We start from the raw sequence: 21,847 nt of genomic DNA, 5'->3' as shown, positions 1-21,847 counted from the left end.
AGTTTCAGCAGTGGCTGACTTGGGGACGCCTGGGGCAGAGCAGCTCGGGTGCTGCTGGGTTGGTCCAGTAGCGTGGCCGCTCCTCGGCGCTACTGGACCAACCCAGCAGCACCCCAGCTGCTCTGCCCCAGGTGTCCTGATTCAGCCACTGCTGAAACTGATCAGCAGCGGCTGAATCAGGACTCCTGGGGCAGAGTAGCTGGGGTGCTGCCGGGTTGGTCCAGTAGCGCCAAGGAGCGGTGCTGTGGGACCAACCGGCAGCGCCCCACCTGCTCTACCACAGGCCCCGGGCTTTGCTCCACATCTCCCTGGTCTGCTGAGGGGGGCACTAGCTGCGTCCCCCCCCCAGCAGACCAGAGAGACGCGGAGCAAAGCGGCGGAGGACCCGGGCCGGACCCGCTGCGCTTCCAGATCAGCTGAAACTGACCAGGAGCTGACTACAGGAAGCCCGAGGCAGAGTTGCTCTGACCCGGGCTTCCTGGAATCAGCTGCTGATCAGTTTCAGCAGCAGCTGACTTGGGGACGCCTGGGGTTCTTAAGTTGAATCTGGAAGCGGCCGCGGGTCCGGTCCCCGTGTCCTGCGCTGCTTTGCTCCCCGTCTCCCTGGTCTGCTGGCTCCCGCAGCAGACCAGAGAGAACGGGGAGCAGCTTTTCTCGCCCCGGAGGAGGCGGGCGGCGGGACCAGGTGTCCTCCCGCTCCAGTCCTCCGGGGCGAGAAAATCCCCGTTCGTATCTGCGGATCTGACGTAAGTCGGATCCGCCTAACTCGGGGACTGCCTGTACTTAGTAAAATCACTTTTTGTTTATTAATAAACCCAGTGGCGTCTCAGCATATCAGGCAACTGTCCCAAGGGGCATATCCGTTTTTAAATCAATGTCTAGTAAAATTCTTTGCACCAATCTAAAGTTAAATAAGGCAATTAAGCTCTTTGAACTGAAGAGTATTAAGAAAATAAACTGTCCATGTAAGTTGACCTATTAAAAAGACAGTTACCTGTTTCCATAACTGGTGTTCTTTGAGACGTGTTGCTCATGTCCATTCCACATGAATGCAGGTGGGTGCTTGCCACATTTAACAGTGGCAGAAGATTTTTCCCTCCACAGTGTCCGTTGGTGACTGGCTACAGTGCCCCCTGGAGAGGTGTGCACATGCCGTGCTATATAGAGTGCTGCCAGGACCCTTCCTCTTTCAGTTCCTTCTTGCTAGAAACTCTGACAGAGGAGGAGGAGGGCAGGATGTTGAATGGACATGAATATCATATCTCAAAGAACACCAGTTATGGACACAGGTAGCTGTCTTTAAGTGCTTGTTCACGTCCATTCAATGTAAATGATTCGAAGCTGAATCTGCAGAGGCAGGTATGAGTTTAATTCCATGCTGAAAACAACACAGCTCTGCGGAACCCAGTGTCATCTCTGGTCTGCTGCATAATGGGATGTAAACATGTGCACAGTGGACCACGTCCTATTTACAAATATCCTAAATAGGAATGTGGGATGAAGAGGCTTGTGTTCTGGTAGAATGAACCCTCACCAGTTCATAGCACATCCTGATACAGAAGGTGATCCATTTAGGAATCCTCTGTGGCCACCTAACATCCAAGGCATGTAGGTGTCTGTCTTCACTGGTCTTATGGGGCTTGAGATAGAAGACCAGCATGAAGATATCCTGGCCCATGTGAAAGGCGCAGACGCCTTGAGCAGGAAGGTGGGATGAGATCTAAACTGTATCTTATCTCTGAAAAAGACTGTATAAAGGGGTTCTGACATAAGAGCACAGAGTTCAGACACCTTCCTGACTGAGGTGATTGCCACCAAAAAGGCTACCTTGAAGGAAGTGAAAGTGAGCAGGAAGCCAGTGGCCCAAAGGGAGGCCCTGTCAGCCTGGAGAGGACCACTGAGGAAGTGTGGTTGGGATCTGCAGAAAGAGCCTCTCAAGACCTTTTACAATTCTGATTGTGATGTCATGGGAAAACACCAAGTGACCTTGGATCGACAGTTGAAAGGCTGAAATCGCTGCCAGGTTCACCCTGATGGAAGCCAATGCCAGACTTCATGCTTCAGATGCAGAAGATTTCAGTGGCATTCCAGCAGTACTGATCCCTTTCTGAGCAGCCCAGACCAAAAGCAGAGTCCATTTTGCAAAGAAGGTGGATCTAGTAGATGGCTTCCTACTTTCCAAGAACACATGCCTCACTTCTAAAGAGCAAGCTTGCTGCTCTGGGCTCAGCCATGGAGCAACCATACTGTGAGGTGGAATGGTAGCAGGTCTGAGTGCAGGAGGCAACCGCAGTCCTGGGATGACAATATGAGTGGATCAGCGGAGGACAAGACTGTTATACCAGTGCTGGTGTGGCCACATGGTGCAATGAGTTTTACTTGTGCTGTGTCCTGTCTGATCTTCTGTAGGACCTTGATAATCAGAGGAAATGGAGGAAGCTCATACATGAGGCCCTCCTTCCAAGGAAGAAGGAAGGCGTCTGCGAGGGAACTTTCTCCAGACTGAGTCTGGAACAGAACCTGGGGCACTTCACGTTCTGCTTGGTTGCAAACAGGTCTACCTGGGGAGAGTTCCGCTCTTGGAAGAGTGGAAGGCCATCTCACTTGTGGTGAGGGAGAAACCATCCACTGAGGCAGTCTGTGGTGATAAATAACTGTCTTAATTAGGATGTATCTTACTTAAGTAGGCCTACTGAATGCTGCATGCATTGACAGATCTTTCAGCTAGAACAATATAGCATGTTGGATACAATTGGGAGCTTAAAAAATTTATAACTTGTTTTATCATGTGTAGTCAGATGTAGACGTGCTTTTTTTTTCCTTCTTCAATGTACTTTCCTTCTGTGATACTATTATCTGAGTCCTTTGTGTTATCTTAACCAACCTCTCACTATTGTAATACAAAATATTTTTGTAAAATTTGTTACATCACAAATAGGAACTTGCATTCAGTGTGTACACCTTTAAAATTATTTACAGTGAGAAGGATCTCTTTGCTGCCAGAGGAGCTAGAAATTATTTTATTGGAAACTTTTATATTATGCAGAACACATCAGAAACTCCAAAATGCTTTAACCAGCCTTGGTGTTGCAATCCTAGTGTGATAAACCATTGTTTTATGCTGGGATGAGGAACCTTTTTTGTGTCTGGGGCCACACCCAAGTGAGAAGCACAAAAACAACACACCAAAAAAACCACCAAACCCTCACTGAGGGTAGCCCCTGACTAAGAAGGAGAAAACACTCCCCACATTCCCCTTTCACATCAGAACCTGGGGGGGTGGGGAAGCAGGCTAGTAGATTTTATGTGCTCCAGCCCCATAGGGAGATGGGGAGGGGAGGCCGAACCTCAGGGGCCAAATCCAGGCAAGCTGGAGGCTGCATTTGGTCCCAGGGCCTTAGGTTCCCTACCCCTGCTTTATGTAGTAGCTTGTGAGGGTTTTTTTCCCCAGTTTTCTTACTATAATTCTGTGATCAGTGTTAATATCTAAAACTCAAAAATAATGATGTGTGGTGAATTGTTGGCTCAGTTCCAGAAATTGTTAGAGTTGACGCTTCCTTATTGTGAAGGAAGCAGTCAGAACCTTTTGGCTAGCTAAAAATAATTGTTCTCTCCCCTATTCAGAGATTATACGCTTTGACTGCATTTGATTTGCTGTGGTGGTTTGCTTTTGCAGATTTTTATCTCTAATACATTTTAGACTGCTTATTGGTTGATGACAGAAAGCTAAACTAGTAGTCTTTTATTCCACGTAAACAGCTTTTACAAAGCTTAATTCGTATTCTGTTGCAGAAAGCTTTTGCACAGAATCAAGCTGCTGTGGCCAGAATGGGAGATCATGACACAGTATGTGCTGAGAAGCTTGACTGGAAGGATAGTCTCTTTGGTAAGGTGTTTATAGTTGTTTCCTTTCTAATACTTTTTATCTAAAGAAAACTGGCAAACAGTAAAAATGAGCCAGGGCTGGTGTCACCCAAGAAGTGACAGAAGCTTTTTTAATAATTTTTTAAAACTTATCATGAATTGAAAATTCTCATCATACAATTGAGTAAGCCAAACACTGCTTTATGTAACATATAATTAGCATGCTATTGTATTTGGTCTCTAAAATTATTAAATGCAAGGTTATCACAAAAGCTAATTTATGGTATGGCACCTCCTCCTGGGTTTAAACTTCTCATTGTACTGACTACTAGAATCTATATCTGAAATCTCTCTCTCTAGCCTATGAATATTCCACAGTTGTCCTGTACAGTTCAGTATGCAGTATCTTAAAACTAAGGAAAGGAAAATCCTCTTGACTTGAATTCCACTCTTCTATCTTCCAGTGATTTATTCATTTGTATTGGTGAGTTACTGCAGGCCATGTATTCATATAAAATCATACAAAAATGTTCCTTATTTCAGACTTTAACTAGATATTTTTGCAGCACAAATCCAACTACTTTATGGAGTAAAAGGCAGATGCAGAGTAAAAGGTTTGTGTTAATGTAGTCCTCTTTCAAACAGAATTGCATTAACGCAAACTAGTTACCTTTTAGTTCGTATCAGCAGCGTGTGCTTGGGACAGTTACTTTGGTGCACACTGCAGTTCTCACTTAGGTCTGTACTGCAATGCAATGTAGACAAGCCCATAGACACTGGTATTAATATTACATGTTCACAGCAGCTCACCCCACTCAGGAGGATGAGAGTGGCTCCATATTTAGTAAGTGTCTCTTAGGGATTTTTGATAACCAGTTTTAATAAAGTTGATAGTGGCTAGTTGTGCTATTCCCCAAAGTAATCAAAACAACCGATTCTGGAAATACTTAAAGGCAGTGGTTCTCAAACTTTACCCCAAGGACTCCTTTGGCATCTGACCAAATATCCCAATACTGTTCATTTCCATTACTACTTAAACATCTGTGCTAGCCTGGTCTCTTATGCACAGTGTGTGTGAGATCACGTGAGCAGAGGACAAAATGGCAACCTGTGTGTGGTAAAATTTCTGTAACATGGTTCCAGCATGTTTCTGCCCAGACTTAGGGGGACAGACCTCCGCAGAACCCAGGGCAGATTCACAGGACTATGTGCACTTACATTTCTCCACAATCAGTCTTAACCAGTAACTGTCTGAAAACAAAGCCAGACTGCTAACAATTACAAACCTACAAATATATTTTAAAGCACTATTCACAAAGCTCAGTTCATCACAGATATGCAATAAATAAGATTGTATGCCCCAGACTCCAGTGACAGTGTGCAAAATATACCAGATATTTCATCATTGCTTTGACCAGGCAAAAATTGCAGACCTTTTTTCCTCTTTCAGGATTATTCAATGTAAAGTGTTAACATCTAAAAGAAAGATTTAATGTTAAGAATGTTCCCTTCTCCAAGTGTTTGTTCATATATATTCTAATTGAGATACGTGTGTGCTATGTGCATGACTGCCAAGAAGTTTTTTCTGTAGCTGCTACCTCTTGGGTTGGTTGTAGTGCCCCGCTGGAGTGGTGCCAGTGTGGCACACTACATATGACCCTGCCAACCCAACCACACACCTCAGTTCCTTCTCATCACCAGTGACAGCTGTTGGGAGTGTAAATGTCTTACCAGGATCTGTTGATACTGTCTGTGTGATAGTTTGATTGCGATGTGAAAAATTAGCGTCCTTTTCATCCAGAAGTAGCCAGTTGCTCTGTTTTTTCATGAGCCCTCTGGTCAGGCACTTTCTTTACGGCAGTGGTTCCCAACCTTTTCGAGCATACGGATCCCTTTTAAATCTATTAAAATTTCACGAACCACCCTTCCAGGGACCCCCTGCAGTACCGTCATGGGCCACCAGGGATCCAGGACCATTGGTTGGGAACCACTGCTTTAGGGTATGGATAGGCTCCACCTGCTGGTATGGTGCCTGGACCCTGCTTAGGATCTCAACCTGGTCCTCTTAGTACTCAAAGGTCCCCCACTTTGAGCCTTTAGCAACTTGTTCATTACTTTACCTTTACTGGAGGGTGGTTTTTCTAGTTGCCATCACCTGCTGGGACTCTTGTACGTTTCAAAGGAGGAATGTGGAACTCCGGGCTGCATGCACCATGTCAGCTTTGAAATGTACAAGAGTCCCCAGCATGGGCTCTTGTGTATTTCTAAGTGTCAGCTCAGCATGGAGCTCGGGGTCTGGTCTGGGCTTCATGCTGCGCTGCCGATTTTAAATGCCATGCGGAGCCAGAGTCCCCAGCTGACCGCGGTTTCTGTGCAACATTTCCGCAGAACCCAGGCTCAGCTGGGGATTCCCCAGCTGAGCCTGGGTTCCGTGGAAATGCTGCGCTGGAGCCCGGGAGTCCCTAGCTGACTCAGGGCTCCACACACAGTAGTGCCACACAGCTGATGCCAGGCTCAGCTGTGTGGTTCTTCCACTTTGAAATGCTGCTGCTTTGAAGTACCCCTCCTCTCATACCCCTTTGTTGCCTCTGTCTGATAGAGGCAGTAAGGGGGGGAGGGGTATTGACTAGTCAATTGACTATCCGATAAGCATTTGCTTATCATATAGTTGACTAGTTGACAAGTCCTTAACATCCCTGCTTTGTAACCATTGTCCTTTGAGATGTGTTGCTCGTATCCATTCCATAGCCATCGTGCTTCCCCACTGTCGGAATAGCTGGCAAGAGGGAACTGAGGTGTGTTTGCATCAGCAGGGTCATATATAGTGCTCTACACTGGTGCCACTCCAGGGGGCTCCACAGCCAATCCATCAGGTAGCAGCTAGGATAAAAGCTTTCTGAGTCATGCTCATGGTGCGCGCACCTCAGTTGGAATACCCATGAATACTTGGTCCTGCCATGAGGGCAGGGGACTGGACTCAATGACCTCTCAGGGTCCCTTCCAGTCCTAGTATTCTATGATTCTGTGAGCAACACATCTCGAAGAACAACAATTACAAAGGTGAGTAACAGTTTTTACCAGCCCTCCTCTGTGCTTTGATAACTTTAATTTCCATCTGGATTGATGACATTTTTAAAAATGCAATTAACTTTTTGAGATGAAACCAGGCATGTAAAATTTTGGACTACAGGGTATAAAATACAATTGTCACCTAATGCTTAATTATATCATTATAATATACATTTGTCACTTTTTATGTATTTGTATAATTTTTACATTCTTTTAACTGTAGAATGGGTGAGACGTTCATGGACGTTCCAGGATGATCCTTGTCAGAAGTATTATGAAACAATACTAGTAAATCCCATTTGGCTAGTTCCCCCAACAACCGTATGTGACTTTTCCGAAATAAACCGTTTACCCTTCCATTTTGTATTTGAAAACTAAAGAATAATAATCCTCATGTCTTGTTGTTATTTCTTATTTTAGGCGTTGGCTGTTACATTTACCAATTTTGTAACAGACCCATTAAAACTTATAGGGAAAGGAATTGGTGAATTTATTAAAGCCCTTATGATGGAGATACCAATGCTACTACAGATTCCGGTGTTAATCATCATAGCTCTGGCTGTTCTGGTTAGTATATGTTCTTGATCATTTTATTTTAGGCCTCACTAAATATGGCAGGTACCCATGACATACAAAATTACAGGTAGCACTTCTAAAATCCGTGCAGTGGGCCTGCAGCAGGGAGCAGGGTGGACCTCTCATGATCAGGAAAACTCTGTAGTTCAGGACTGCTCTGGTCCCAGGGTGCTAGACCAAAGTGGTTCTGCCACCTGTACTAAAAACAAACAAAAAACTCCACTGATAAAATTTTAGACGCAGTAGTGTATATAGATCTGAACACTGAGAATAGAACTTTAAAGATTTTTATTTCTTGTGTTTTATTTTTTCAGGTATTTGTTGTTTTTCTGACGTGAATTTTTTGCCATAGTAAAGATATGTGAACTATAAAAATGCAAAGAAAAATTTCTTAACTTCTATAAGCAGAAAATTATTACAAGTAAAAAGGTCAGAATTCCAGCCTGCATGCATGATAAATGGGTTTAAGTGTCATATCAGCTCTGGCTGGAGCACATAACAGAACCTCTGCAGAAAGTGGCACTTAGTACTTGAGAGGACTGAGTTAGAATTAGCAGGAAGCATAGGAGAACCTTGACACTAATCAGGTCATACCCACACCGACTGACGAGTAGAGAGCAGCACACTGTGAAATCCCATTGACTTTAAAAAATAGGACAGTAAAAGCCTGAAAATATTTTTTTCACTGATCCTTCATTTACAGTTATTCTAGGGGTTGTAACAAAAATAGGGAAGTTTGTTCAGCTATATTAATTTAAGTTTGCTCCTAAACTCTGTTTCAAAGTAATGAAATTGTTTACTTTAAAAAAAAACACTGTCAACTTAGGAGCTTTCCTCCCTCAGGAAATTACTCTTGAGAAAATTGTAAATCTTGTACTGAAATTTTTCCTTGACATACTATTGTGTGGAGATGTAAAAATAACTCAAAAGAAAGAAAATGCAAGTTGTAAAAGTGAATATTTAAGGAGACATTGTCTTTTCTTTAGGGTTTTTGCTATGGTGCAGGAAGATCAGTTGCTACATTAAGGCATTTAGCATACCCTGAGAGGAAACCATCTCCTTCGCTTCCTCCAAATGACAGTCAGCAACGGGAACAAATAAATTATAGTACAGGTGATTCAGATGCTAATTACAGAAAAAACGTTCGTCCCCTCGCTGGAGGACCTTATGACAGAGGAGATGATCACATGAGACTTCAAATTGGCAACAGCAATAAAGTTCTGCCAGCAGATGATATACCAGATGGACAAAGAGAAAAGCATCACAAGGTAGTATAAAATGTATGTGAACAATTGTGCGTTTTAATAAGCTACTCAGGTTAAGCCTAGAATAATTTAGTTTTCACTATTAACTGTACAGATCATTTTAAAGTATTTTTCATATTGAAAAAGATGGCGCAATTTAACTAAGTTTTCTCTCACTAGAGTAGTTATCTGGTCATCTGAAAAAACAGCTTAATTCAGTTCCTCTGCAGATGTTGAGAGAATAAATTCCTGGAAGCAAGGGTGGTATGTTGATTGATATGTAGCTTTCTGAAAGAGTGAACACTATGGAGTATTAGCTTCCTATAATTATAGTGAGCTAAAGTAGTTAGGTTTTTTAAATGCAAGATTTCAGTATCTATAGATCTAAATAACTCTTCATTTGTGATTTCTGGTTTACTCCCAAGTCAGTCTATGAATGAGGATTGCCAACTAAAGGAACTGAAACTTAGACAAATGTGTAACTTGCAGGTTATTTAATGTGCATTGTAAATGAAACTCGTTCATTTCATGAATGGTTCCTGAAATCAGAGACATTATTAACCCTCTCCAAAACAAGAAATTATGAAATTCTTCATAGCTTTTAGCAACCCTGCTTCCCATTCTGATAACTTAGCCCAGTGTATACTATTCACAAGTGTTAGGCTGCCTGGTCAGATTAAATCACTTAAATAATGTACCCAATTAGTTGTCTGAATAACACAGGCTCTCTCTCTTATAGTATAGATTGCACCCAATGTCTCAAGAACAAACTACCTGTAACGTAAAAGCCAGAGCAGATCAAAGCCATGGTGGAGAGATTGCACCAGTTGTACAAGTATCTGATAAGAATTGTGAAACTAAAGAAAATTGTAACTCAAAAAAGGAGAGAACAAATCAAAACTCAGCTCATACAACAGGAGATCTTGAAAAGAAAGAAAAGGGCACTCTACATGGATTAATAGAAGGCACACCGGAAATTAAAGAATCTCTGGACTCTACTGTAAGTTTTGTCAAAACTTTGATTCTTGTGGGTATGCTTTTGCTATTCCTTTGTGCTCTTATTTTTAGTTACAACTATTGAACTAGATGTAGGCTTGGCACAATTTGATTATTTTTATTATAACGTCAGATTTTTAAACTCTTAATTTTTATCAGTTTAAATTTTCACACCTATGAGAAATTAAATGGAGAAGGGGAGTGAGATAATTATTGAATGACAGACCTTGAGTTTTAAAAAGTTAGTTTTAAAGCCATTAAAACAGTCAACATCATGTGTCAAAATATTCAAGATAAACAGCTTCACGGATTATCAAGTGGTATCTTTCTTTTGTTTAAAATTTCAGTTATTGATGGAAATACTTTTTCATCATTTTGTAGGAAAATTGATGATTGACATTTACCAATTAAAAAAATATAATGCTCCTAAGCCACCCTGTATGGTAGATGTAAGCTCATTTTGAGCCAAATACTCCTTTGTCACATTTAGGCTCCCTGAAGCAGGCACCTAATATCTGGGAGTACTGACCCTCTGTTTTTATAGGGCATGCGTTACCATTACGGATTTGGATGTGCTCCATTTTCTGCCCGTGTTAAGGATAATAACCCTAATGCTGTGTGTTAAACTACAAGACTTTGCTGTGAATTAATACAAACTAAGCATAAGTAAAATGCTCTTTTGGTCCTCCTCCCAAATTAAACTTTTGATTTAAAGCTAGAGCTTAAATACAGACACCTGAAAATTAAAATTCCAGGATATTTCAACTAGAATTTCAAAATAAAAATAATAGTTACTTTCCTAGAAACTGTTGTTCTTTGAGATGTGTTGCTCATGTCCATTCTAGTTAGGTGTATGCACGCCGCATGCATGGATCCCGGAGCTTTTTTCCCCTTAGCTGTATCTGTTGGTCCAGCCAGCGAGCTCTTTGGAGTGGTGCCGCTATATCAGTGCATATACACCCTTAGTTCCTTCTTGCTGTAGTCCGACGAAGGGGAGGTGGGTGGGATTTGGAATGGACTTTAGCAACACATCTCAAAGGACAACAGTTACAAAGTAACTAACTATTTTTTCTTCTTCGAGTGCTTCATCATGTCCATTCCAGTTAGGTGATTCCCTAGCTGTATGACAGGAGGTGAGGTCGGAGACTAATCTGCAATGGAATGCAGCACAGGCCTACCAAAGGCCGCCTCGTCCCTGGTCTGCTGCATAATAGCATAATGAGCTGTGAACATACGTACAGAGGATCACTTGGCTGCTCTGCGGCTCTCAAGAATAGGCACCTGCGCAACAAATGCCATCAACAAGGCTTGTGTCCTTGTGGGAGGCCCTTTATAAACCTTTTGGCTAAGGAAATAAGGAGTTGTGAAGACCTATGAAACTCTCTTGTCCGATCTATGTAGAAGGCTAAGGCCCTCCTAATATCCAAAGAGTGTAAAGACCACTCTTTAGGCATTGAGTGAGGTTTCAGGAAGAAAACTGATAAATATCCTGGGACACGTAGAATTGGGAGACCACCTTAGGGAGAAACGTAGGGTGGAGGTGAAGACTATATACGGGAGTTCAGACATGAGTGCCCTCAGCTCTGAGACCGTTCTAACTGATGTGATTAGCCACTAAGAAGGCCACTTTCCACCACAGAAGTTTCAACAAGCAAGTGGCTAAGGGTTCAGATGGTGGGCTCATAAGTCGTGTAAGAACTAAGTTAAGGTCCCAGGGGAGTAAGGGCTGGTGAACATAGGGGTACAGCCTGTCCACCCCTTGAGGAATCACTTAACCATCACATTTGCAAATACCATCCTGCCCCCTTCCCCTAGGTGGAATGTTACAATAGCTACTAAGTAAACCTGCAGGGATGAAGTGGAGAGGCCTTGTTGTTGTTAAAGCTGCGGTGAGATGATTCCCGGAAAGTATGCGGCCTCCAAGTGGATAACATGTGCATTGCACAGGACCCAGAGGCATAGGGCTTCCTCGCACAGGGGAGAGGAACAAGCTCCACCCTGTTTGTTGATATAATACATTGCAGTCATGTCTGTCAGCACAGAGAACACCTTGGCTGGGTCTACATTGGCACCCCTTTCCGGAAAAGGGATGCAGATTAGACACATCGGAATAGCAAAATCCGCGGGGGATTTAAATATCCCCCGCAGCATTTGCATTTACATGGCTGCCGCTTTTTTCCAGCTTGGGGATAAGCCGGAGAAGAGCACCAGTCTAGACGTGATTCTCCGGAAAATAAGCCCTTTTCCGGAGGATCTCTTATTCCTACTTTCAAGGGGCCCCAACAAAGTCTATTACCTGAGTAGGATTAAATGTGGATATGAGGAAACCCAGTCTGTGGAACAGAGTCCTGACAGGGTCTACGTGATGCGTTACCTATTCCATGGATGAATCCCTGATCAGCCAGGTAAAGGAATACTTGGACCCTGCGACTTCTCAAAAAGTCTGCTACGACCATCATGCATTTGGTGAAGACCCTCGACGCCATAGAAAAGTCGAATGGGAGGACTGCAAACTGAAAGCGATCCAAGACTACTGTGAACCTCAGAAATCTGTGAGCCAGGATCACTGAGATGTGGAAGTACATATCCTTCAAATCGAAGGCAGTGTGCCAGTCTCCTCTTTCTAGGGAAGGGATGATAGAAGCTAGGGTAACCATCCTGAACCTTGCTTTCTTTATAAACGAATTCAGGTCCTTTAGATCTAGGATGGGTTGAAGACCTCCTTTGGGATGAGGAAATACTGGGAATAGAACCCTTTCCCCTTGAACTCCTCTGGAACAGGTTCGACTGCCTCCAGATGCACTAGTGAAGACAATTCTTGTCTTAACAGACGCTTGTGTGAGGGGTCCCTGAAGAGGGATGGGAAGGGGAGTGGGAAGGAGGTAAAGAGAGGAAGGGGGATAGCAAATCCACTTTCCACCAGGCCAAGTACCCAATGGTCCTAGGTAACCTGGGAGCAGGCCAGGTAGAAATGGAAGAGCCGGCACCCAAAAGAAGATATTATCATGGAGACTGGGACACTGTCTTTGGGCGTAACTTCAAAATGAGGACTTGGGCTGCTGATTAGGAGGCAGAGCAGACCTCCAGTCGGAGTCAGACCTTGACCCCCTGCGCCTGTTTTTGCCATTGTTATTACTGTTATTGCTACCCCTTCTCCCTCAGGCCTGAATCCTTGCTGGAAGGGTATCGGGGCTGGTCTAGGGTTCAGTGGCCTCCCCTGGAATGCTGGGGTATGGATACTGAGAGATTTCAGGGTGGTCCTGGAGTCTTTAAAGCTATGCAGCCTAAAGTCTGTTTGGTCCAAGAAAAAACGTGACCCTTCAAACGGGAGATCTTGTAAGGTGTTTTGGACTTCAAGCAGAATGCCAGACACCTGTAGCCATGCACTCTGCCTCATCACGACAGCCATAGCCATCAAATGGACTGCAGAGTCTGTGGCATTCAATGCCGCTTGCAGTGCAATGTGGGAGACCCCCCCCTCACCTTCTTCCAACAAGGCCCCAAACCCCTGACTAGGCTCATAGACTTTAAGGTCAGAAGGGACCATTATGATTATCTAGTCTGACCCCCTGCACAATGCAGGCCACAGAATCTCACCCACCCACTACTCACCTCAGATATTGAAGTCCTCAAACTATGGTTTAAAGACCCCAAGATGCAGAGAATCCTCCCGCAAGTGACCCGTACCCCATGCTACAGAGAAAGGCGAAAAACCTCCAGGGCCTCTACCAATCTACCCTGGAGGAAAATTCCTTCCCAACCTCAAATATGGCGATCAGCTGAACCCTGAGCATGTGGGCAAGACTCACCCACCAGACACCCAGAAAAAATTCTCTATAGTAACTCCTATCATCCCACCATTGGCCTATTTACCATTGTGAATAGTGAAAGGTCAATTAATTGCCAAGATCATGTTATCCCATCAAACCATCCCCTTCACAAACCCATCTAGCTTAATCTTGAAGCCAGATAGGTCTTTTGCCCCCACTACTTCCCTTGGAAGGCTGTTCCAGAACTTCACTCCTCTGATAGTTAGAAACCTTCGCCTAATTTTGAGTCTAAACTTATAGAATCATAGAATCATAGAATAATAGGACTGGAAGGGACCTCGAGAGGTCATCGAGTCCAGCCCCCCGCCCTCAAGGCAGGATCAAGCTCCGTCTACACCATCCCTGACAGATGTCTATCAAACCTGTTCTTAAATATCTCCAGAGAGGGAGATTCCACCACCTCCCTTGGCAATTTATTCCAATATTTGACCACCCTGACAGTTAGGAATTTTTTCCTAATGTCCAATCTAAACCTCCCCTGCTGCCCATTACTCCTTGTCCTGTCCTCAGAAACCAAGAGGAACAAATTTTCTCCTTCCTCCTTGTGACACCCTTTTAGATATTTGAAAACCGCTATCATGTCCCCCCTTAATCTTCTTTTTTCCAAACTAAACAAGCCCAGTTCATGAAGCCTGGCTTCATAGGTCATGTTCTCTAAACCTTTAATCATTCTTGTCGCTCTTTTCTGTACCCTTTCCAATTTCTCCACATCTTTCTTGAAATGTGGCGCCCAGAACTGGACACAGTACTCCAGCTGAGGCCTAACTAGTGCAGAATAGAGCGGCAGAATGACTTCACGAGTTTTGCTTACAACACACCTGTTGATAAAACCTAGAATCATATTTGCTTTTTTTGCAACAGCATCACACTGTTGACTCATATTCAACTTGTGGTCCACTATGACCCCTAGATCCCTTGCCGCCATGCTCCTTCCTAGACAGTCGCTTCCCATCTTGTATGTATGGAACTGATTGTTCCTTCCTAAGTGGAGCACTTTGCATTTCTCTTTATTAAACCTCATCCTGTTTACCTCTGACCATTTCTCTAACTTGCTAAAGTCATTTTGAATTATGTCCCTATCCTCCAAAGAAGTCGCAACCCCACCCAGTTTGGTATCATCTGCAAACTTAATAAGAGTACTCTCTATCCCAATATCTACATCATTGATGAAGATATTGAATAGTACGGGTCCCAAAACAGACCCTTGAGGAACTCCACTTGTTATCCCTTTCCAGCAGGATTTAGAACCGTTAACAACAACTCTCTGACTACGGTTATCCAGCCAATTATGCACCCACCTTATCGTGGCCCTATCTAAGTTATATTTGCCTAGTTTATCAATAAGAATATCATGCAAGACCGTATCAAATGCCTTACTAAAGTCTAGGTATATGACATCCACCGCTTCTCCCTTATCCACAAGGCTCGTTATCTTATCAAAGAAAGCTATCAGATTAGTTTGGCATGACTTGTTCTTCACAAACCCATGCTGGCTATTCCCTATCACTTTATTACTTTCCAAGTGTTTGCATACGATTTCCTTAATTACCTGCTCCATTATCTTCCCTGGGACAGACGTTAAAGTGACCGGTCTATAATTTCCTGGGTTGTTCTTATTCCCCTTTTTATAGATGGGCACAATATTTGCCCTTTTCCAGTCTTCTGGAATCTCCCCTGTCTGCCATGATTTTTCAAAGATCATAGCTAAAGGCTCAGATACCTCCTCTATCAGCTCCTTGAGTATCCTGGGATGCATTTCATCAGGACCTGGTGACTTGCTGACATCTAACTTTCCTAAGTGATTTTTAACTTGTTCTTTGTGTATCCTATCTTCTAAACTTACCCTCTCTCTGCTTGTATTCACTACGTTAGGCACACCTCCAGACTTCTCGGTGAAGACCGAAACAAAGAAGTCATTGAGCATCTCCGCCATTTCCAAGTTCCCTGTTACTGCTTCTCCCTCCTCGCTAAGCAGTGGGCCTACCCTGTCCTTGGTCTTCCTCTTGCTTTTAATGTATTTATAAAAGGTCTTCTTGTTTCCCTTTATGCCTGTAGCTAGTTTGATCTCATTTTGTGCCTTTGCCTTTCTAATCTTGCCCCTGCATTCCCGTGTTGCTTGCCTATATTCATCCTTTGTTAGTTGTCCTAGTTTCCATTTTTTATATGACTCCTTTTTTATTTTGAGATCATGCAAGATCTCCTTGTTAAGCCAAGCTGGTCTTTTGCCATATTTTCTATCTTTCCTACACAGCGGAATTGTTTGCTTTTGGGCCCTTAACAACGTCCCTTTGAAATACTTCCAACTCTCCTCAGTTGTTTTTCCCTTCAGTCTTGCTTCCCATGGGACCTTACCTACAAGTTCTCTGAGCTTATCAAAATCTGCCTTCCTGAAATCCATAACCTCAATTGTGCTGGTCTCCCTTCTACCTTTCCTTAAGATCATGAACTCTATTATTTCGTGATCACTGTCCCCTATACTGTCTTCCACTTTCAAGTTCTCAACTAGTTCCTCCCTATTTGTTAAAACCAAATCCAGAACAGCTTCTCCTCTGGTAGCTTTTTCAACCTTCTGAAACAGAAAGTTGTCTCCAATGCAGTCCAGAAACTTATTGGATAGCCTGTGCCTCGCTGTGTTAGTTTCCCAACATATGTCTGGATAGTTGAAGTCTCCCATCACCACCAAATCTTGGGCTTTGGATAGTTTTGTTAATTGTTTAAAAAAGGCCTCATCCACCTCTTCCACCTGGCTAGGTGGCCTGTAGTAGACTCCTAGCATGATATCACCCTCGTTTTTTACCTTTTAGCTTAACCCAGAGACTCTCTACACAGCTATCTCCTACGTTCATCTCCACTTCAGTCCAAGTGTGTACATTTTTAATATACAAGGCAACCCCTCCTCCCTTTTTTCCCTGTCTGTCCTTCCTGAGCAAACCGTACCCTTCCATACCAATATTGCGTCCCATCCCACCAGGTTTCTGTAATACCAATGATATCATAGTTGTATTTATTGGTTAGCAATTCCAGTTCTTCCTGCTTATTACCCATACTTCTTGCATTTGTATATAGGCATCTAAGATACTGATTTGATCTTGCCTCCCTGTTGTGCCCTGACCTTCCTTTCTCCTTGCCATTATAGGCCGTAGTCCCCCCCATTTCCAACACATCTCCCAGTCCTGCACATTCAGCACTTACCTGTGGGCTTTGCTCACCTGCCCCCGACAAACCTAGTTTAAAGCCCTCCTCACAAGGTTAGCCAGTCTGTGTCCAATAGCCAGCTTATATACTTCCTAATAGCCAGCTTATATCCACTTCTGCAGAAGGAGGTTTTTAAACTTATCCATGGTGGACCATATATTATAGGGATATTTGCTCTGCATTGCAGAGTCATAGACCTTTTTGCCTAGCAGGTCCAGTTTTTTGGGGTCCTTGTCCTTTGGCGTAGGTCCGGGCAGGCCATGTCTCTTCTGACCAGCAGCTTGGACCACTAAGGAACCTGGGGCCGGAAGGGCAAAGAGATGTTCATGTCCTGCCTAAGGAACAAAGTGGTGCCTTTCCACCCCTTTTTGGATGGGTGGAATGGAGGCGGGTGTTTGCCAAAGGATTTTTGAAATCCTAGCCACTGTCTTATTCTGTGGCAAAGCTACTCTGGCTGGGACATCTGCTGTCAAAATATCTACCATTGGGTCCAATTCCTCTGGGACCTCCTCCACTTGCACATCTAAAATTAGCCACAAGCCTTCAGAGAAGTTCTTGGTGTGCCCTGGCATCCATTGTGGACAAGGGGGGTGCAGGGTCAGCCAACGCCTCGTCCGGTGACAAGAAGGAAGACTCCCTGATCAGATGTTGATTGCCATGTTCCTTCATCTGCTGTGAGGGTGCAACCATGGTAGAGTGTGAGGCAGGTTACCATTCCCCTTCACTGGAGGCCTCACAGTCTCCTTATAAGAGGACTGAGCGGGCTCTGAGGCTGGCACTATCAGGCTGCAGTGCTAAGAACGGGATTCATGCTGCGATCTCAATCTATATGAGGCCTAGGAACTAGCCAACTCAGCCTCTGAGTTGGGTGAATAGGCCAAAGCAGACCACAGCGGTGCCGATGACACAGGTGAATGGCGCGGATGTGTATGCCGGGCCATCGAATTTAGTTTTCCCCAGTGGACTGGTGCCAGTGGGAACATCAACTGTGCTAATTATCTGCCAGCCATAGCATCTGTGGGTACGGTACCGGAGGTGCCATGTGTGCTAATGTGGCTGGGATGGGATGGTATGGCGGTACCGCGGAGGTGGATGGCCTGGCAGAGATGGAATCCCTCGGAGCCAGTGCTGGTGCCAGCATTGTTGTTGGTGGCGGTGCTGGCACTGTTGTCGGTGCTGGTGACGGCAGAGCCCATGCCGCTGTCAGCAGCGGTGCCGTTGACATTACCAGTGCTGGTATTACAGTCTGGGGCTGCACTAGATGGCGCGGCACTGATGGCTGGGTCTAACTCCAGTGCAGGCTCAGGCAACCAGTGCTGACCCCTTGATCCAGGCCTGATGATGACAGAAGCTCAATGATCTCTCAGGCAGTGTTGAAGGTCTTAGGGGTCGATGGTTGCTGGACCTCTTCTATCACCACATCTGGCACGGGACACTCCTGACGTGTCGAGCTCACCCGGTGTCTAGCCGGTACGGGAGCATAATGATACAATGCCGTGATCAAGTTGCACTTCCACACTTTGTGGCTACAACTATGACGGGACCATCTCCTATGCTGTCTCTTCTTTCTTGGAGCTGGAGACTGGGATTGGTGTGTCTGAGCCAAAGACTTACTTTGTGCCGGGGTATGTTTTGGTGCTGCAACTGGCTCCTGCTATAAGGCTGGTGCACTCCGCACTGCTGGCACCGAGTCTGGCTGAAGAGTGGACTCCATTAAGATAAGCTTCAAATAGGAATTTTGCTCCCCTCAGAACTAACTACTAACAATAACTATTTACACTATAAAAAACTTCAACTAACACTACATACAAAAGGCTACGGTTAGACCAACAGTGTAGTCAACCATTCCAGCTACTCTCATGGGCAGTAAAAAGGAACTAAAGGGGTGGAGGGCCAGCATGGATATAGCTGCACTACTCTAGGGGGCTCCTTGGCTGGCCCAACGGGTACTGCTAAGGGAAAAAAGCTCCAGGATCCGTGCATGCAGCATGCGCACACCTAACTGGAATGGACATGAGTAAGCACTTGAGAACTTGGTTTTCTCATAACCTAAGCCAGGAAATGCTGTATGTGTGACCCAGCAGTTCAGGGCCTGTTGGAGAAGACAATGGCCCACTTTGTGCTGATACCATGTATAGCAGGTTTGTGATGAGATTTAATTGTAACTGTTTTTAAATGAGAAATGTAGTACAGATTGGACCTCCCAAAACCAGGACTCCCTCATCTGGCAAGATCTGTGGTCTGGCAGGAAAGCTAGTGTTCCTGAACCTGGGAGTCCTGGCTGGGAGTCCCAGTGGCAAGACGGCTGGCAGCTTGGAGCCTGGTGAGGCTGGGGCTGGGCCTGGTGCCAGAGCCCCAGTAGCACAGTAGGTGCCATGTCACCCCTAGAAGCAGGGTAGGGGAGGTGGCAGTCATGTCAGCTGGGCCGGGGCCAGTCACGCAGCAGCCACGATAGTGGGGCTGGGGCAGTCTGGGCTGCCAGGACTGCAGCAGCACAGCAATGGGGAGGCAGCTGGGGCTGGAAGCAGGGAGGGAAGGTGGTCTGGGCAGCAGAAATACAAGTCAGACCTCCTCTGGTCTGGCAAATTCCTTTGTTCAGGACCAGTTAAGTCCCGAGTGTGCCAGACCAGAGAGGTCCAGCCTGTATTTTGATTTAAAAATAAAACTGATTTAAATTAGAAAAAACATTTTTAATCAATTTTTATCCACCCTGGCAGGAATCATCTCCTTCATTTCTTCCAAGTGATAGGCAGCAACAGGAACAAATAAATTACAGTGCAGTTGATTCAGATGCCAGTCCCCTCAGAATAAGACCTTATGACAGAGGAGATGATCACATGAAACTTCAAAATAGCAACAGAAATGCTGATGTTTTGCTGGCAAATGATATTCCAGATCCACCAAGAGAAGAGCCTCCGGTGGTAGCATCCATTGTATGTTAAATATTGTACATTTTAATAGCTATTTAAGCTAATCTTACAATAATTTTGTTTTCACCATTAACTGTGCAGATTTTTATAGTTTTCATATGAAAATGGTGCCATTTAACTAATTCCTTTTTTTAGAACAGTTTTCTGGTCATCTGAAAAATATTTATCTGGTCATTCAGTTCCACTACAGATGTTGAGAGAATAAATTCTGGACAGTATGTAGATCGATTCTCATCTGTTTTAATCCCTGGGAAATAATTAAATATAAATGCAATCAAGATTAAAACTGGTGATTTAAATGTGTTAAACTCCTCCACGTTGTACTCACAAAAATGAACTGTGGATACCTGCATCTGTGGATACCTGCAGATATCGATGGATGTGCGTTTCTATTGATATAATTTATTTTGACTTTCAGAAAACATTTGATAAAAGTTGTTTACAGGAGGTTACAAGGAAAACTGTCATGGGAGGAGAGGTCAAGTAGACAGAAACTGTCTAAGGCTAATTTGCAACATGATGAAATGCTATGTGGGGTGCAGCAAAATTCTCTACTATTTGCATTTAACATGTGAAGGGGGTAACAGTCAGTGAAAATCTGCAGCTACCACAAAATATTTGTGCCATCCATGCGTATGGAATTTATCAAGCTCAGGCAAAACAGACAAAACTGGCATGATTTGAGCAAATCAAACTGTCATTGAGTGTAATTAGCCAATTATGTAGCCAAGTTTAAAAAAAAAAATGTGCAGTACAATGCCCTAAACAAAAAAGTTGTACATCCTCTAGAATTCTGTATCACTGGTAGTAAATTCATTTAGAAATAGAATTAAAAGATGGCCAGACACAATATACTAGACAGGGAGATTAACGATTGAAATTGTTATACAGACTTTTGCTAAAAATGTGTAGTTTGTTTACTTACAATAAAAAAAAGCTCTTTGAGGCCAGAAGCTAGAACTGTGACCCTCGTTGTAATATTTAGAGGACACGAGGGGGCTGTGCCCCTGCTTTCTATGCTGTGGCCTCCCCCTCTACTTGTGGTGCAGCAGAGGGGGAGGGGAGAAGGTTGCCTCCTGCAGTTAGATGGGGGCTGGACTATGGGGCCTGCCACAGGATCAGGGCTGGCAACAGGTCACTTGACCAAATGGGAGCTGGGCCCAGATTGGAATTTAGTTGGCCAGGCTTATTTAAAATAAAATATTTCTAACACAAAAGGTTTCAACATTGTCCTTATATATGATAGGGGTGGGGAGCCTTTTTAGGATCAGGGCCACTGGCTCCCCAAAAAATCAGTTGGGGAAAAAAGCCCCCCCAACCCTCACTGATGTGGTCCCCAACTGAAACACCTCAGTCCCCTGGTACTCCAGCCCCATGGTGATGGGAGAGGGGGGCCTGTGGGCAAGGATGACTGAGGTTCAAGGCCTCAGCCCTGAAACGCTTCTGGGGTTCTAGGGTTCATGGCTTTTGTTAGCCCCACCCCAGAGCCTGGGGGGGCCTAAAACAAGGGATTCCGTTGAGTGGGATAGTGATAGGGGTGCAGGATCTGGGTAGGAGGTGGGATATAGGAGGGGGCAAGGATGGGATGGGGGTGCAGGCTAGGGGTGTCTGTGACCCAGCTGGGGCACAAGTGGAGCCTGCTTAGGCTGCTTCAGTCTGTTTGGAGCCAGGTTGTCAGCTGCGACTACCAGGGAAAACCATGCCATGGTTCAGGGCTGGCTGCCCCATCCCGCTGCAACTCTTCCCTAGTAGCTGGAATGTGAGCGCTGACAACACTGATTGCATCATTTTGTTGTCTGGCAGGAAAATTTTTATATATATATTGAGAGAGAGAGACAATAAAACTGTCAGTGATAAACAGGGTATGGGGTCTGTGATATATAACCTAACGACAGCGAGTTGCAGAAAGGAGGCAAAAGGATTACATCCATGAACATCAGCAGTTTAGACAGGATTAGAAACTGTTTCGGGCATAATCCCAATTGTTGTGACTGGCAGGTTAGTATTTTAGCTGTCGAGGTGGGATTTGGTGGTGGTTTTGCATTTATGAAGCATCAGGCAGTGGCTGTTTGTTAGAAGCAATAAGCCGCTCTCTAATCTACCCCATATGTCAATTTCTATTTTGAAAAACAATACTCCTGAC

The 21,847-nt window shown here is 44.4% G+C and overlaps 1 protein-coding gene across 10 annotated transcripts in view; it reads left to right on the top strand.

Annotated features, from left to right (window-relative positions):
- Positions 1-21,847, top strand: part of CLCC1 (chloride channel CLIC like 1) — a 45,590-nt gene that overhangs the window by 13,050 nt on the left and 10,693 nt on the right. For 8 of the 10 annotated variants that reach the window (XM_075936669.1, XM_025189418.2, XM_025189413.2 and 5 more), the window contains 6 exons: positions 3,793-3,886; positions 7,157-7,254; positions 7,354-7,500; positions 8,496-8,777; positions 9,493-9,753; positions 19,492-19,707. In XM_075936669.1, the coding sequence (XP_075792784.1) occupies positions 3,793-3,886; positions 7,157-7,254; positions 7,354-7,500; positions 8,496-8,777; positions 9,493-9,753; positions 19,492-19,707 (1,098 nt within the window). The remainder of the gene's footprint in view (positions 1-3,792; positions 3,887-7,156; positions 7,255-7,353; positions 7,501-8,495; positions 8,778-9,492; positions 9,754-19,491; positions 19,708-21,847) is intronic. The other 2 variants (XM_075936671.1, XM_075936670.1) reach the window with 1 other exon arrangement.

Source organism: Pelodiscus sinensis, chromosome 9 (genome assembly GCF_049634645.1).
Source record: "Pelodiscus sinensis isolate JC-2024 chromosome 9, ASM4963464v1, whole genome shotgun sequence".
NCBI classification, from domain to species: domain Eukaryota; kingdom Metazoa; phylum Chordata; order Testudines; family Trionychidae; genus Pelodiscus; species Pelodiscus sinensis.
Note: the sequence above shows the minus strand (reverse complement) of the source record. Positions and strands in the feature narration are given on the sequence as shown.